The 15,337-nt window shown below is 40.7% G+C and overlaps 1 protein-coding gene across 1 annotated transcript in view; it reads left to right on the forward strand.

Moving 5' to 3' along the window:
* Nucleotides 1-15,337, forward strand: part of LOC140529237 (calpain-8-like) — a 114,218-nt gene that overhangs the window by 47,342 nt on the left and 51,539 nt on the right. The window contains exons 3-5 of the mRNA XM_072647738.1: nt 11,882-12,000; nt 12,307-12,440; nt 13,599-13,767. Of these exons, the coding sequence (XP_072503839.1) occupies nt 11,882-12,000; nt 12,307-12,440; nt 13,599-13,767 (422 nt within the window). The remainder of the gene's footprint in view (nt 1-11,881; nt 12,001-12,306; nt 12,441-13,598; nt 13,768-15,337) is intronic.

Genomic DNA, 15,337 nt, shown 5'->3' on the forward strand with positions numbered 1-15,337 from the left:
AAGTCAGTGCTGTTACTCTGCCATTTTGGCTCTACCCCACATTTAATTCTTATTCTTTCATCTCCTAAACACATGCCCTTAAATGCCGAATTTTAAGTCTATTTCACATTAAAGGTGGATCTGCTCTTAGCTGGGCAAACATCCCAATTATCCTGCTGAGATCTGACTTAAATGAGTCACATTCTAATTCAAACTAGTAGAAATGTGCTAGTGAAACTGACTGCATTTTGTGAGCAACCTCAATTCTCAAACTAAGCTCTGTTTGGCTGTGAATCCCTAGCTTTACTGGAAATCTCCAGCTTGCCTTTTCCCCTTTATTTTATTTTAAAAGCAAATTTTACTAATACCTTTTGATTTTGTAGCTGGGTAGTACAGCACGGTGGATAGAACACTGGACTTGGAATCAAGAAGAACTGATTTAAAATCTGAGACGCTTCTGAACTGTGTAACTCTGGGCAAGTTATTTAACTTCTGTCTGCTTCAGTTTCCTCATCTGTAAAGTGGGGATCATAACAGCTTTGTGAGGATCAAGTGAGATAACTAACATTTATAAAGTACCTTGCAAATCTTAAAGTGTAATATAAATGCTATTATTATGTTATGGTTGTTTATGAATGCGTTCTGCTCTCCCTACCCATCTGAATTGACTTCCCTTTGTAACAAAGAAAAACAGTTAAATAAAAGCAGTCAACATAAGTACTGCCTCTGATAACATGTACAATTTTCCACCTTCAAAGACCTTACATCTCTGTTGAGAAATGTTTCATTATCTGTGGTCAGTATTTGTTTTTTAGTTATTCAGAGCCTGGCTTCTTTTTAAAGGTATTCTCATTTTTATTGTAGCTGTGCATATCATTCTTCTGGCTTTACTTTTTTTTCAGTCTGCAACTCTTCACACAAGTATTTCCATGTTACTCTGAATTCTTCATATTAATTTCTTACTGTGCAATAATATCCCATCATATCCATCTGTTGATCAACAAGCATTTTTAAGTCCCTACAGTGTCGGTGCCAGGGTACTGTAGCAGGTGCTGGGGGATACAAAGGTAAAAATAAAACCATTTCTGGCTTCAAGAAGCTTATATCTATTAGAGGGAAACAGCTCATGCTGAGAGAAATAAGGACAAGATAAACAAAAAGTACATAAAAGATAATTTGGAGAGGGCTGGGGAGATCAGAAAAGCCCCTTATGTAGGAAGTGGTGCTTGAGTTGAATTTTGGAGGAGGCTAGGGATTTTAAAAGTCAGAAATGTAGAAAGAGGGCATTCTAGGCATGGAAGATGAACTTTACAAAGGCAGGTGGCAGGAGATGGAAGATGAGCTGCCACATGCACCATTTCAGCTAGACCATAGAGTATGTGAAGGGGAATGATATGTAATAAGTCTGAAAAGATAGTTTGGATATAACGTGGTTTGTTCAGCCACTCTTTAATCAATGGGTACCGACTTTATTTCCAGTTCTTTTTAGTTCACTTAACTCTCACATACATTTGTAGGCTTTAGGAACTCAGAGAGAGCTGGCTGCTTTAATCCTTGAACTACAGAGAATGGTTGTAACAAGGTCAGTGGATTAAACCAGTGTTGACACTATGACTACTAATGTTTACTAATTAGGAGCAGGAGATGCTCCTGGAGGATGCATTTCTCTTCATCTGGACTGTGCTGTGAGGAAGAGTAAACAGTCTGGATGCCAACAGAGCCTTTCATGTGGGCTTAGAATAGGCTCCAAGAAAGTCTTGTAGTGACAAAAGCAAAGGAGTTATACTCCCAGGATCTGAGTTCAAATTTCAGCTCTCTGTTGGCTATCCGTGTGACCTGAGGTGGAAGTAATTTTATTTCTCTGGATCTTAGTTTCCTCATCTGTCAAATGAGAGGATTGGATGAGGTGATTTCTGGAGTCCAAATCCCTATAATTCCCTGGGCCCTGTTCCTAGAAGATTTATGGTCCTTGATTTGTTCCGGATCTGTCACTATGGCTGACAAGCATTCTAGGCTCCTTGGAACAGAGGTGTCAAACTAGAGGCTGAAAACACCTGCAAAACTCCCAGCTGAACCAAATTAAAGTGTAATCAGGAAATGTTTGACAAAATAAATAAAAATACAGCATAGACAATGTCCAGTTGTGCTTTTCTAAGTTCATATGTGGGCAGCAAGGATCTGTTTCTACTGCTATGAGATCAGAACCTGGGATGTTTGTTACTGTGGGGAAATAGACATAGGTAGTGGGAGTCTGTTTACTCACTGCAACCTCTCTTGGATCTTATCTAGCATGTATCCTTGCCCTGTGTTTGACGACTGTGTTTTATGAGTGAAGCAAACCTCTTTATATATCTATAGCTGTGTATATCTATACATATGTATACATCCCTTGCATGTGTTGGGTGACTTTATATTAATACCTTAAGTTAGGACAGCTTCCTTAGCCTCCTATAGTATACCTTGTTTAACAACCCTCCAATAATACACATCAGATGAGGTAGAAAACAGGGAGAAGTACACTAACTGATGGTGCTCACTATCATGATAGAAGAGATTCATCACATGAAGAGTAATTTCCTGTGTATGATGAGGTCCTCTAGATGTTCTTTTCTGTCCTTGATATCATGCTGATAGTTTCCAGGACACTACAGAGTCTCCTGGGATGTAGCTGTAATTAGTCAAAGGAGTTTAGCCTGACCATCCACATAGGAAAGACCAAATGGATGAAGAATGCCTGTTGCCAAGATTTCATTTGGATGTTCAACTTACTAAACTCATCCATCAGTATGTGCATCTGGGGACGAAAACAGAGGCTCATGTCATACTTTTCATGTGACTTCTTTCTATTATTTCTGTGTTTATGATTGTATGTCTTGTGTCCACATAGATTAGACATTCCTTTGGGGGCATGGACCATGGCAACATCACTATTAAAAAGCATTTCTTGTTTTTAGCACCTATTTGGAATCAGTCTTTTTGATTGAAAGGAACCTTTGAGGATATCTAGTTCAACCTTCCACTATAGGTTGGCATCTTCTCTAGAACACAGAGTTATATGTGGCCCTGAATTTGTTACTATAGGGAGTAAGTTAAATGAGTGGGGGAGGATCCTGCTAAGAGCCTGCCATATAAGAAAGCCACTTTCAGTTCTCATTCTGGCTCTGATTGGAAAATATCCTATGCTTAGCTTTTTAGATCTTTTGTTTATATCTCTGATCATAAGTGGAGATTCCAAATGATGGCAAAATATTGGGGAAATGTGAATGTGTTCATTTAAACAAACATGAATTACATTAATTTCCTTTATTGAGTACCTACTGTCTCCATACACCATTGTGCTTGGTGCTACAGAGAAAACAGAAGTCCTGAGACAAAATCCCTGCCCTTGGGAAGTTTGCACTATAATTACAAAGTCCACCCCTCAAAATGCAGAGGAATCCAAGCCGTGTCGAAAGCAGAAGAGTTTCATTAGCAGGAAAATCAGACAGTAGTCCCAAGGCCCCCAGTGTAAGATACAGAGGACTCCACAGCCCAGGAGAGAGAGGGGAGATTTAAGTTTGAAAGGGAGATTCAGGGAGAGGCTGGGAAAAAGAATGGATAATCTTTCTCAGGGACAGGTGGGAGGTAGAAGTAGGATGTTGTGCAGGAACGGTTGATCATAAGGATGGTTTGGGTCCAGTTTGAGGGGGAGGTATGTGCAGGAAGGTCAGCTAGCAAAGACCAGCAAAGGCACATGGGAGTGAGCAAGACTTTGGCTTACTGGAGGCTCCTGATTGTCTCCTTTTGGCAAATGGGCTTACTCTGGTAAACATCTTCCTGGTAAGGTATCTCATGGAAAATAGACATATTAATAATCAAGGGTATTCTTATGTAGCATTAAGAAATATTCATATGAAATAAGTATAAATCAAAATTCCCAATGCCATAGTCAAAACTGTAGAACAGATGCCAAGGGAAAATAAGGCAGTGATCATCATGGGACGGAATTAATGAGGGAAAACTCTATGAATCTTAAATAATAGTCCTAAATGTAGTAGTATGGTATAATAGATACAGATACTGGAGGACCTGGATTCAAATCTTGCCTCTTGACATTTACTCCCTGTGTGACCTTGGGCAAGTGACCTCAGAGGTCACTGAAACTAATGCTTTCATGTTAAAGACAAGGAAATTGAGGTACAAATCATTTTAGTGACTTGCCTGTGGTCATATGACTAATAAGCATTTGAGTCAGGACTTGAACCCAGGTCTTCTTCAATATACTCTGTTGCCTTGGTTCCTTTTGGAACCTTCTGGGTCTCCACTTTCCTCATTTTCTATCATCTTTTCAGTCACCCAGGTTCACAACCTTAGAATCATCCTGGTTCTTCTCTCTCTCTCTCTCTCTCTCTCTCTCTCTCTCTCTCTCTCTCTCTTTCTCTCTCTTTCTCTCTCTCTCCAATCGATTGCCAAGTTTGGTCTATTTATCCCACACAGCATCTCTCATATCTGCCCCTTCTTTCTACTCATGCAGCTGCCGGCTTAGTTGGCCCTGATGGTCTTTTGCTTGAACCATCGCAATAGCCTCCTAATTAGTCTCCCTGATTTCAGGCTGTGCTTCCTTCAAGGCATCCTCCATACAACTTCCAAATGGATATTCCTAGAGCATGGTTCTGACTATATCACTCCCTTGCTCAAGAAGCTTCTATGGTTCCTTATTGCCTCTAGCATAAAATAGAAATTCTATTTCTATTTAAAGTTAAAGATAGGCTCGAACCTATCTTTCCAGACTGATCTCACATCACTGTCCCACACCCCTTCCATTCTAATGGAACTGGCCCATTTGCTGTTCCCCATTCACAAAATGCCAGTGCCTTCCTTTTAGCCTTGGCCCAGACTGTCCTGATCCTGGGAAGACTCTCCTTTACTTGTAAACTTTGGCTCTTCAAATCCCTGGCTTCCTTTAAGGTTCAGCTCCTGCTACCTCTTCCCTTAGCTGTTAGTGTTTCTCCTACCACCTTAACGCTACTTTATATTTATTTTTGTGTATTTCAGATTAAGTATATATTATTTTCCCCATGTACAATGTAAACCTCTTAAGGGCAAGGACTGTCTTTGTTCCTTGGCTCCTAGTCTGGTACCTAGAGCCTAGTAGGTAGTTAATACATGCTTACTTCTTGTCCTTCATCTTATTCACCAGAGTTAACTCCGAATGACTTGTGGCTAGTTTCAAATATTAAATCTATCCTCACAGGATGAACATAATAAAAATAGTTGTAAATTTTAAATAATGCTTCATGGCTTACTAAGTTCTTGTCTGAGGTCAACAAAGTGAGATAAGTAGTAAAATTATGCCCATTTTATAGATGAGAAAACCAGGTCTTAAAGAGGCTTGTCCACAATTACATAGCTAGTCAGTGGAAGACTCTGGGACTTAAGCCTAGAACTTCTTATTCTACATCCAAGGCTATTTCCACTGTACATCAAAGATTTGTCACCACTGTGCCTTATTCTCCCAAGGTGACTTCTGTGACAGGGCCAACACTCATTTGTATGTATGAATTCTGGTGTGTTTATTAAAGAATCAGTCTTACTACCTTACTCTCATCTCAGATACTAACCAGCAGGGATCTAGCAGCATGCCCTGTACAACCCTTCAGAGCCTAAGTGCTTGCTGAAAGAGCAGGGCAGATTTTGAGAAATGTCAGGAGTGGACCAGATGAAAAGAAAATTAAACTCCTTTCCAGCTGGTAAGCCTTGTTTGATGTCAGCATGTCAGCAATTGGAGAATATTTTTTTGCTGTGCATTGAATGGTAATGCCAAGGGAATATGGCTGGAGGGCTGTTGGATGGAGCCCAAGACTGGAAACCAAGCATCTTGGGTTCTCTTTCCTGTTCTGCCACTGACCTGATGAGGTCCCACTGCTCAGTGTTCATCCTCCTCGTTAGTTGAGGATAATAGTATTCCCCACCAGTGGCTTGTTTCTAAACTCTCTGAGGAAAGGAACTGGGATGATAGTCAGCATGGAATTCTGTCTGATCTTTCTGATCCCTTCCAGTGGAGTGCTGAACCTACAAACAGGCTAGCAGCTCTCCAAAGACAGGAGCAGCAGCTATCCAGTCAATCAGTCAGTTAGTCAACAAGCATTGAAGTGCCAGGCACTGTACTAAGCAATGGGGTACAAAGAAAGACAAAAATACAGTCTCTACCCACCAGGACCTCATATTCTAATGGGGGAGACCACATGAAAACAACTGTGCACTTTCAATTGGTTGGTTGGTTGGTTGGCTGTTGTTCTCCTTCATTCCTGAAGAAGACCAAAATGACATCACTACGTTAGAGTCCAGTTACCGTGTGTCCAACTGTGGCTGATCAGATCAATACAATCTTGGAATGCTCTACCACAGATTGGGCACAAATGGTTTATGTGAACATTTGGGGCAGATTCTTTAAACTTGCCCATCTCTCATTTCTTTTGCACTACTTCAATTTTGCTTTGATCATAGAGCACAATACCTTGTTGGATGAGGGCACACCATGCTGGTTGGTCCTGTGCCAGTGTCTCCCATGTCATACAACCAATTCCAAGGTTCTTCAGGGAGCACGCAGAGTATTGCTTTTTCTGACCATGTGAATGCTTGCCATGTGTGAGGTCTTCGTAAAATAGTTTTTTTGGCAAACATATGTTTGGCATTCAACAATGTGGCAGCCTATTGCTGTTGCGCTCTTTGAAGTGGACTTTAAATGCTTGGCAGTTTAGTTCGAGAAAGGACGTTAGTGTCTGGTACCTTACCCTTCCAGGTGATATTCAGAATCTTCCTAAGACAGTTCAAATAGAAGAGATTCAGTTTTCTGGCATGGCACTGGTAGACTGTCCATGTTTTGCAGGCATACAACAATGAGGTCATCACAATGGTTCTGTAGACCTTCAGTTTGGTAGTCATTCCAATACCTCTTCTCTCCTATACTTTTATTATGAGCCTCCCAAACACTGAGCTATTTCTGGCAATGTTTGAGTCAATCTCATTCTCAATATGTACATCCCTGGAAAGTATACTGCCAAGGAAAGGAAACTTTTCTATAGTATTCAAAACTTCTCCATTTGCTGTAACTGATGGTTCCACATATGACAGGTGTGGTGCTAGCTGGTGGAGCACCTGTGTTTTCTTAATGTTAATTGTTAGGACAAAGTTAGCATAAGCAACAGAGAATCCATCCATACTTTGTTGCATCTCAGCTTCAGAGGCTGTATTGAGTACACAATTATCTGCAAACAAAAAAAATCATGTGCCAACTCTCTTTCCTCTTTAGTCTTGGCTTGTAACCATTTTAAGTTAAATAACTTGCCATCAGTACTGTAGCTGACCTTGATGCCATGTTCATTTTCATTGATAGCATTTGACAATGTTGCTGAAAACATCATGCTAAACATCTTGGGAGCAAGCACACAGCCTTGTTTCACTCCATTGGTCACTGAGAAAGCACGAGAGCATTGTCCACTATCCAGAATGCAGACAAGCACATATCATGAAACTGATGAACAGTACTGGTGAATTTCTCTGTGTACCCAAATTTTGACATAGTGTTCTACAAGTCCCCATGACTGACAGTATCAAAGGTTGTAGTCAAATTGACAAATGTTGTGTACATTTTTCTGTTCCACTTCTGGCATTTCTCTGGAATTGTCAGTCAGCAAACACCATATCAACAATTCTTTACCTCTTTCTGAAGCCACACTGATTCTCAGATAGATGACCATCTTCCAGATGAAGGATCAGCCTATTAAGGAGGACTCTTGCAAGAATCTTGCCAGAAATGACTGAGAGGACAATGCCCCTTCTCCCCTTTAGCCCCACTATGATTGTCACAAGACAATCTATTTACTTTTATAGAGATGGACAATGGAAGTGTCCTTGAACCCCTGGGGGATAGCCTCCTCTTGCTATACAACCTGGAAAATTTCAGTCAGCTTTTGTATGAGCAATGGTCCACCTACCTTGTAAATCTCAGCTGGAATAGAATCAGCACCAGGTGCTTTGCCACAGGAGAGGAAACTAATGGCCCTCAACACCTCTTCTTCAGTTGAAAGTTCAGCTAAGGAGGGATTGACTTCAACCTGAGGTAAATGGTCAATGGCCTCAGCATTGATTGATGGTGGTCTGTTGAAAACACTATGGAAGTATTCAGGCTATCTCTCTAGGATCATGTCCTTATCACTAATCAATGTGGCTCCATCAACACTGAGTAGTTGAGACTCACCTTAGGTCTTTGGCCATACATAGCTTTCAGGGCATCATAAAAGCACTTTGGATTGTTGCTATCAGGAGTAGTCTCAGAAGGAAGGGGTGGGAGTGGCCAGGATGCACACTGAGCAACGGGTCCTCATCTGGTCCATGGCAGAACAGGAAGGAGAATCCAAGATGCTTGGTTTCCAGTTCTGGGCTCCATCCAACTGCCCTCCAGCCACATTCTCTTGGTGACAAAGTCATCTTGCAGAAGTAGTTGGCTTAACTCACTTTGCTTCTCTTGGACAAGATGGTCCCAGATAAGTGAAGTTCAGTGAAGCTGCCCTGGTGTTGGTTGAGATAGAGGGGTGTGTTGGAGTCAACTTGAACTGCTCAGGGTCAATGTTAAATTTTCAATGTGGCTAACATTCAGGGTTTGATTTATTGTTTTGTTGATTGTCTACAAAAACAAAAACAAAGCTTTCCCTGGCCTCAGAGGCAGCTAGGTGACAAGGTGGATTGAGTGATGGGTCTAGACTAAGGAAGACTTGAATTCAAATCCAGCCTTAAACACTTACTACCTGTGTGATCTTGGGCAAGTCACTTAACTTCAGTCTGCCTCAGTTTCCTCATCTATAAAATGGGGCTAATAATAGTATTTACTTCCCAGGGTTGCTCTGAGGATCAAATGAAATATTTGTAAAAACATTTACCACAGTGCCTGGCACATAGTAGGTACTCAGTAAATGCTTCTTCCCTCCCCCCCACTGAAGTTTATAATCTATTGAGTTAATAGGTACAGCTGAGTAGATAAAAATAAATACAATGTAATTTGCTCCACAGTTGAACAAATTGTAATAGAAAAAATGCATAGAATATATAGAACATAGATTCGCATTGACAGAAGGGATTTTAGATATTACCTAGTTGAACCCTCTCATTCTATAGTTAGGAAAGTGGGAACCACAGGAGTTAGGTGACTTGCTCAACTTCACAGAGGTAGTAAGGGGCAGAGTCAGAATTTGAATCCAATTCCTCTGGCTCCAGTCAGTATTCTTTTTACCAAACCATGCTGACAACTCATTTTTCTGTCCAGGATATTGGCAACATGTTTCAAATTTCAATCAATCAATCATTGATACTATATATCACAAAGACAAAAACAAGACAGCCCTTCATCTCAAGGAGGTTATATTCTATTGCAGAAAACAACATATGTGTAGATAAGTAAATGAGAAATAAATATAAAATAAATCCAAGACCAGGTGGTAGTGGGGGAGGGGAAGAGAAGATTTAGAGTATCAGAAAGGTTCTCATGTGGGATGTGTTACTTGAGTTGCATTTTGAAGAAAACTAGAAATTCAGAGGGCCTTTAGGTGGTACAATGAATAGAGTGTTAGGTCTGGAGTCATGCTCATCTTTCCGAGTTCAAATCTGGCCTCAGACACTTACTAGCTATGTAAACCTGGGTACGTCACTTAACCCTGTTTGCCCCAGTTTCCACATTTGTAAAATGAGCTGGAGAAGGAAATGGCAAACCACTTCAGTATCTTTGCAAGAAAACCCCCAATGGGGTTATGAAGAGTCAGAAATGACTGACAAATGACTGAACAACAAGAAATTCAGAGAGGATGAAGGTGAGGAGAGAGTGCCTTCCAAGCATGAGAAATAGTCTTTGCAAAGGTATGGAAATGGGAGATGGAATATCATATGCAAAGGACTGCAAGAAGGCCAGTTTCATTAGATCACAGAATATGTAAAGGGCAAAGCATGTTTAATGAATCCGGGATAGATAGGCAGGAGCCAGACTGGGAAGGGCCTTAATGATAAGAGTGAATGACTGCTAATATTCACTTAGTGCTTTGCATATATTGTCTCATTTGATCCTGGCAACGATTCTGGGGTAGGTGCTATCATTACTTCCATTTTACAGATGAGGAAACTGAGATGATTAAAATGGATCCTCAATCACTTATTTATTGATCTTATTTATAAGTAATTGATTTTGTCTTACACATGCTTTTCTCCTGTAATTACTCATGTCATATGTTCTTTGTCATAGTTCTTTGTCTCTGAACTGACCTGTAGTGAGTTAATTTTAGAAATCCAGCTCTCCTGCCAGTCACTCATCTACTCTTGCCTCAAGAAATTTTGTCAGCCTTGGGGAATGTGTGTAAACATGAGGAAGTTGGACCTAATATCTTTTAGCTACCAAGCTCTCCTTCAAGGATGTCTGGTTCACTGTGTATCCAAAAGGCTGGGCTCCTATCTTGCACCTGTACTCACACAATGAGCACTTCTTAGTCTCATGAGAGAAGAAGGAGGGGCATCACCAGCCCCATTACCAAGTTTCCAACCAATCATGTTGTTCCTTTCCCCTCATCTTTGTAACCAATCATGTTGCCCTCCATCCCATGATATCATCTACCCCATTCTGTTCTTTGTTCTGTACTTCCCCAAACCTATATAAGATGAACTGAACTTTTACTTGCAGTCTTTGGCATAAATGGAGGCAAACCACTGACCCATTTACTGACAGCCAGCATGCCCCTGCTAATAAATGTTATCTTGCGTGAATGTTTTCCTCAGTTTCCCTTTTTATTAAATTTCAGTTGAGATAAAATTAAGACTGAAAGAGGTTAGGTGAGTCGTCAGGGGTCACACAAGTAGTGTGAGCATAGTATTTTAACTCAAGTAGGATTTGAACTCAGATCTTCCTGGCTCTGTATCCAACGGTCTACCAACTTAATACCTAGCAACCTCTTTAAATGTGAAACACAGAAGTTCGTTTTTAATTCTGGCAGCAATAAGAACCATACGGCCAGATCTGTGCTTAAGAACATCATTTGGACAACTTCTTGGAGGCTGGATTGAAGAGGGGATAGACTGGGAGCAGGGAGACCAATCCAGTGAGGGGGCTATATCATAACTGTCTAGGGGAGGGGAGATGCCTAAGCCGGGGTAGGTGTGGTGTGCATGGAGAAAAGGAGATAGAAATGAAAGGTTTTGTGGAGGTACAATCAACAAGACTTGACCACTGATTGGTGCTGGACTTAATGTCCTATTTTAGTCCTGCTGTAGGTTAGAATTCCTGATCTCATGATCCACCAGTCTCAGGCTTCTCCAGTAGCAGGGACTAGTGACATGTGCCACTATGTCTGACTGTCATGACAATTTATTGGTGGTACCCAGTCTTACACCTAATAGGATTTTGTTTCAGATCAATATAAATATGAAAAGGTCAATCTTAGCAAAGAATGTGGGGTTTTGGTGTTTGTTTTGACTTGAAAGATAATTGATAGAAAAGATAATTTCTAAATCCCATTCTTAACAATTGTTCCAACATTGCTGTCCACCAACATTTTTATCAGAATTGTTGATAATGAATTCAATAATTTTTGAGTTTTATCTGTTTTCTCTCTATCTGTCCCCTCAACCTATCGTAGGAATTAGTGGGAGGATTGGAAGACACTCAAGGACCTTGAATAATCCATACACTACCAGTAGCTAAGCAAAAGCTTCTTAGAATTCAGAACTAGTTGTGTAGAATTTTAGAACAGAATGAAAAAGGAGGATCTTTGTCATCAAAATGTGACTTGCAACTTGCTCTTTTATTAAATAAAACTGGTGATGGCACCTCTTAGGGAATGCTGTTGGTCTGGCTTGACCAATGTATGTGTCCAATGATACTGTGCAGGTGACTGCTGGCTCCTGGCTGCCGTTGCTTCCCTGACCTTGAATGAAGAGCTCCTTTACCGAGTGGTCCCCAAGGATCAGAGTTTCCAGAAAAACTATGCAGGAATCTTTCATTTTCAGGTACTATGACTTGTTTATTGCTCCTAAGACCATTTTCCCCATCTGCACTTTGATGTCGCTAGTGGCAGAGTCCATTCATTCATTCATTCGTTCGTTCATTCATCCGTCAAAAAATAAAAGGCTAATGGAAGAGCTCTGCCATTGAATGAGATGGTTCCTTATAATCTATTTGGGGAGGGGAATGTGTACAAAATAACTATAAAATTCCTACTTTGAATACTCTGGAAATAATGTTTATCATTCTGTTCCATCAACCTCTCCCTTGACCCTCTATTTATCGGTGTCTTTGGGCTTCTTATCCTGCAGTTCTGGCAGTATGGAGAATGGGTGGATGTGGTCATTGATGACAGGCTACCCACCAGAAATGGGAATTTGCTATTTCTTCACTCTGAAGAAGGCAGAGAGTTCTGGAGTGCCCTGTTGGAAAAGGCCTATGCCAAGTAAGTGGGGGAAGTCTGGGGTTCAGGGGATCCCAGGATGACCACCGCACTTCTATAGGCAATCTTTACATAGATCCATATTTGAAGTGCTGCCTTTGCTTTGCTCTCTGGTACCTGGAACTCCCTTGAGTTAGAGAACCAATAAGCTTTATAGGATCATGAATTTAGAATTGGAAAGGATCTCTAGAGTTCCTAGAACCCAACCTCTTCATTTTACAGAAGAGGAAATTGAAGTTTTGAGAGATTAAGTGATCTGCCTATAGTCACATTAATACTAAGAAACGGAATTAGAACTCAGGCTTTCCTGACCCCAAGCCCAACTGACAATCTACTATGGCATGTTGCTTCAGAGTAATCTAAATTAGACTCACACTTGGTCGGTGAGTTAAAATCTAAATTCCCCCATTTGGTGACTATGTTACCTCAGGCAAATCAGTTAACCTGTCTATTTCTTAGCTTCCTCATCTTTGAACAGGGGCAACAGAGCTGACATAGAACTAATAAACTTCGGGTTAAGCACTTTGGCCCTTATAAAACACTAGAGGAAAGATGAATAATAATAACAAGTGATAATAAATGTCCCCTGGACTCAACTGATGAAGCTTCCACTCTTTGCTCAACAACTCTTCCACTGACTCAAGCAGGTTGGCAGTTTTTCTTGCAGCTGTGTGCACCAGCTCCAGCTCATCAGCCTAGTTACAGCTCCTGAGGTCCCTGCTCCAGTCACTTCCCAACTTTCCTCCCCTGCAAAATTCTAAGCTTCACTTCAATGTAGATTCCAATTTGACTGGAAGACAGAATTGTTTAAAGCCCAAGGAAAGATGATGGGTTGCCTCTGGAAGGGAACAGCTGTTGGTTCTCTGAAACGAGCAGGTCAGATTTATGTCAAATCATATGAATTTCAATCCTGGCAAACTGCCGACCTTGCCATTGGAACAATGGTCTGAGTTGGAATTCTAGGGCTACAAAGCCACATTTTCCTGAGTGGTTTTCCCCAAGTCTGTCACCTTCACAAAACACTATTACCCATGTATCCTCTGAAGGACGGGTGCCTCCTCTTGGGGTCCTCTAATTAGAGCAGATGCTATCTGGGGTTATTAACTAATGTCTAAAGAAGCAGTACACCTTATTCTTTTACTTTTCTTTCCTTTCTTGCAGGCTCAATGGATCCTATGAAGCTCTCACAGGAGGGTCCACAGTGGAGGGATTTGAGGATTTCACTGGAGGAATCTCAGAGTTTTATGATTTGAAGAAGGCCCCATCCAATCTGTATCAGATCATCAGGAAGGCTTTACGCTCTGGGTCACTTCTTGGCTGCTCCATCGATGTGAGCCAAGGATGTTTCTCTTTGTCTTCAATCCCTTTGAATGGGAAAAAAATGGGTTGGGGGGTGGGAGAACACTTTGAACTGTGGGCTTGTAGGCAGTACAATCGCTGCCTTAATGGAGGTCATTAGAGTTTAATAGTGGCACCCAGATTTATTCTTAGGAAGATCTTATTCTGATCTAAGACCTGTGTGAGTGGATGGGGATGGAAAAGGTCATTCTCATTAGAATATCTTCGACTGTCGTTGTGTGCTTTTTGTTTTTAATCTCTGAACTCTGATAGTTTATGTTCAATAACTGATCATGATCTCTGAGTCCCATCTCTACCAGTGCCAATCACTTGCTGAGTAACATTGGGGGATTCACTTCTCCTTCTCCATGTGTTAGATGGGAGACAGTATGGTAGATTAGAGAGATCACTGGATTTGGGGACAGCAGACCTGGGTTCAATTTCTAACTTTGTTAGTTACTCTTTGTGTGTCCTTGGGTAAGTCATTTCATGTCTCTCTGTCTCAGTTTTTTCAGCTGTGAAATGAGGAATCAGAAATCCCTTTCAACTCTAAACCTATCATCCTCTGAGAGATTCGGTATATGATGGTGTTGGTTTTGAGACCCCTGATTGAAAGTCTTTGCAAGGAAGTATGTTTTAAACTGGGGATCATGAAGAGGAGTGATAAGGAGCTAAATTAGGGTCATAGAAATTAGATCTAGAACATTGTTTATGCCATCTACCATTCTTCTTGACTGCTATACCCTCCTTTCTCGTGCCTGCTTTCCCCCACATAATGCCTTTCTCTCATTACCTTGAAGCTTCTACCTAGTCAAGTAGACCACGGCTCAGGTAACAACCTACTTATTTCAGAAGTGTACAAAATAAAAATAAAATATTCTCCTTTTCCTGAAGTATGACAACTTTGGTAAGCTATATGTGTATGTCTATTACCATCTTTCTCTGTCTTTCTCTCTTATATAAAGCAATTAAGTGGCAAAGCAGATTTTTACCACCTGGGTCTAGAGTCAGGAAGACCTGGGTCCAAATCCACTTTCAGATACTTACTAGCTGTATGACCCTGGGCAAGTCATTTAAGTTCTGTTTAACTCTGTTGAGTTTCTTCAACTGTAAAATGAGGGTAATAATAGCACCTACCTGACAAGAGATGTTTTGAGGATCAATGAAATAATATTTGTAAAGCATTTAGCGTAGTGCCTGGAACATAATAGGTGTTGTAGAAATACTTACTCCCTTCTCTTTTATCTGTCTAGCTTTCTCTTTTATAGATGCATATATACAAACGCACATTTATGTATATGTATATAAATATATGTGTGTACATACACATATGCATGTATATATATTTTTTGATGAAGAGGTGATAAGTTTTAATGAAGGGGCATAGAGAGGAGAGGGAGGTGAGGAAGGAGAGAGGAAACATGTGAATCCAAGGTATCCATACTATGAAAATAATGATCCATAGTATTTGAAGATTCCAGCTTGCATCAGATATGATGCAAGGTAATTAGTGCTCCTCTGCCAGTGCAGGCTCATTCTTCCAAGAAGAAATGACTTCCCAG

This window comes from Notamacropus eugenii, chromosome 2 (genome assembly GCF_028372415.1).
Source record: "Notamacropus eugenii isolate mMacEug1 chromosome 2, mMacEug1.pri_v2, whole genome shotgun sequence".
Classification (NCBI taxonomy): domain Eukaryota; kingdom Metazoa; phylum Chordata; class Mammalia; order Diprotodontia; family Macropodidae; genus Notamacropus; species Notamacropus eugenii.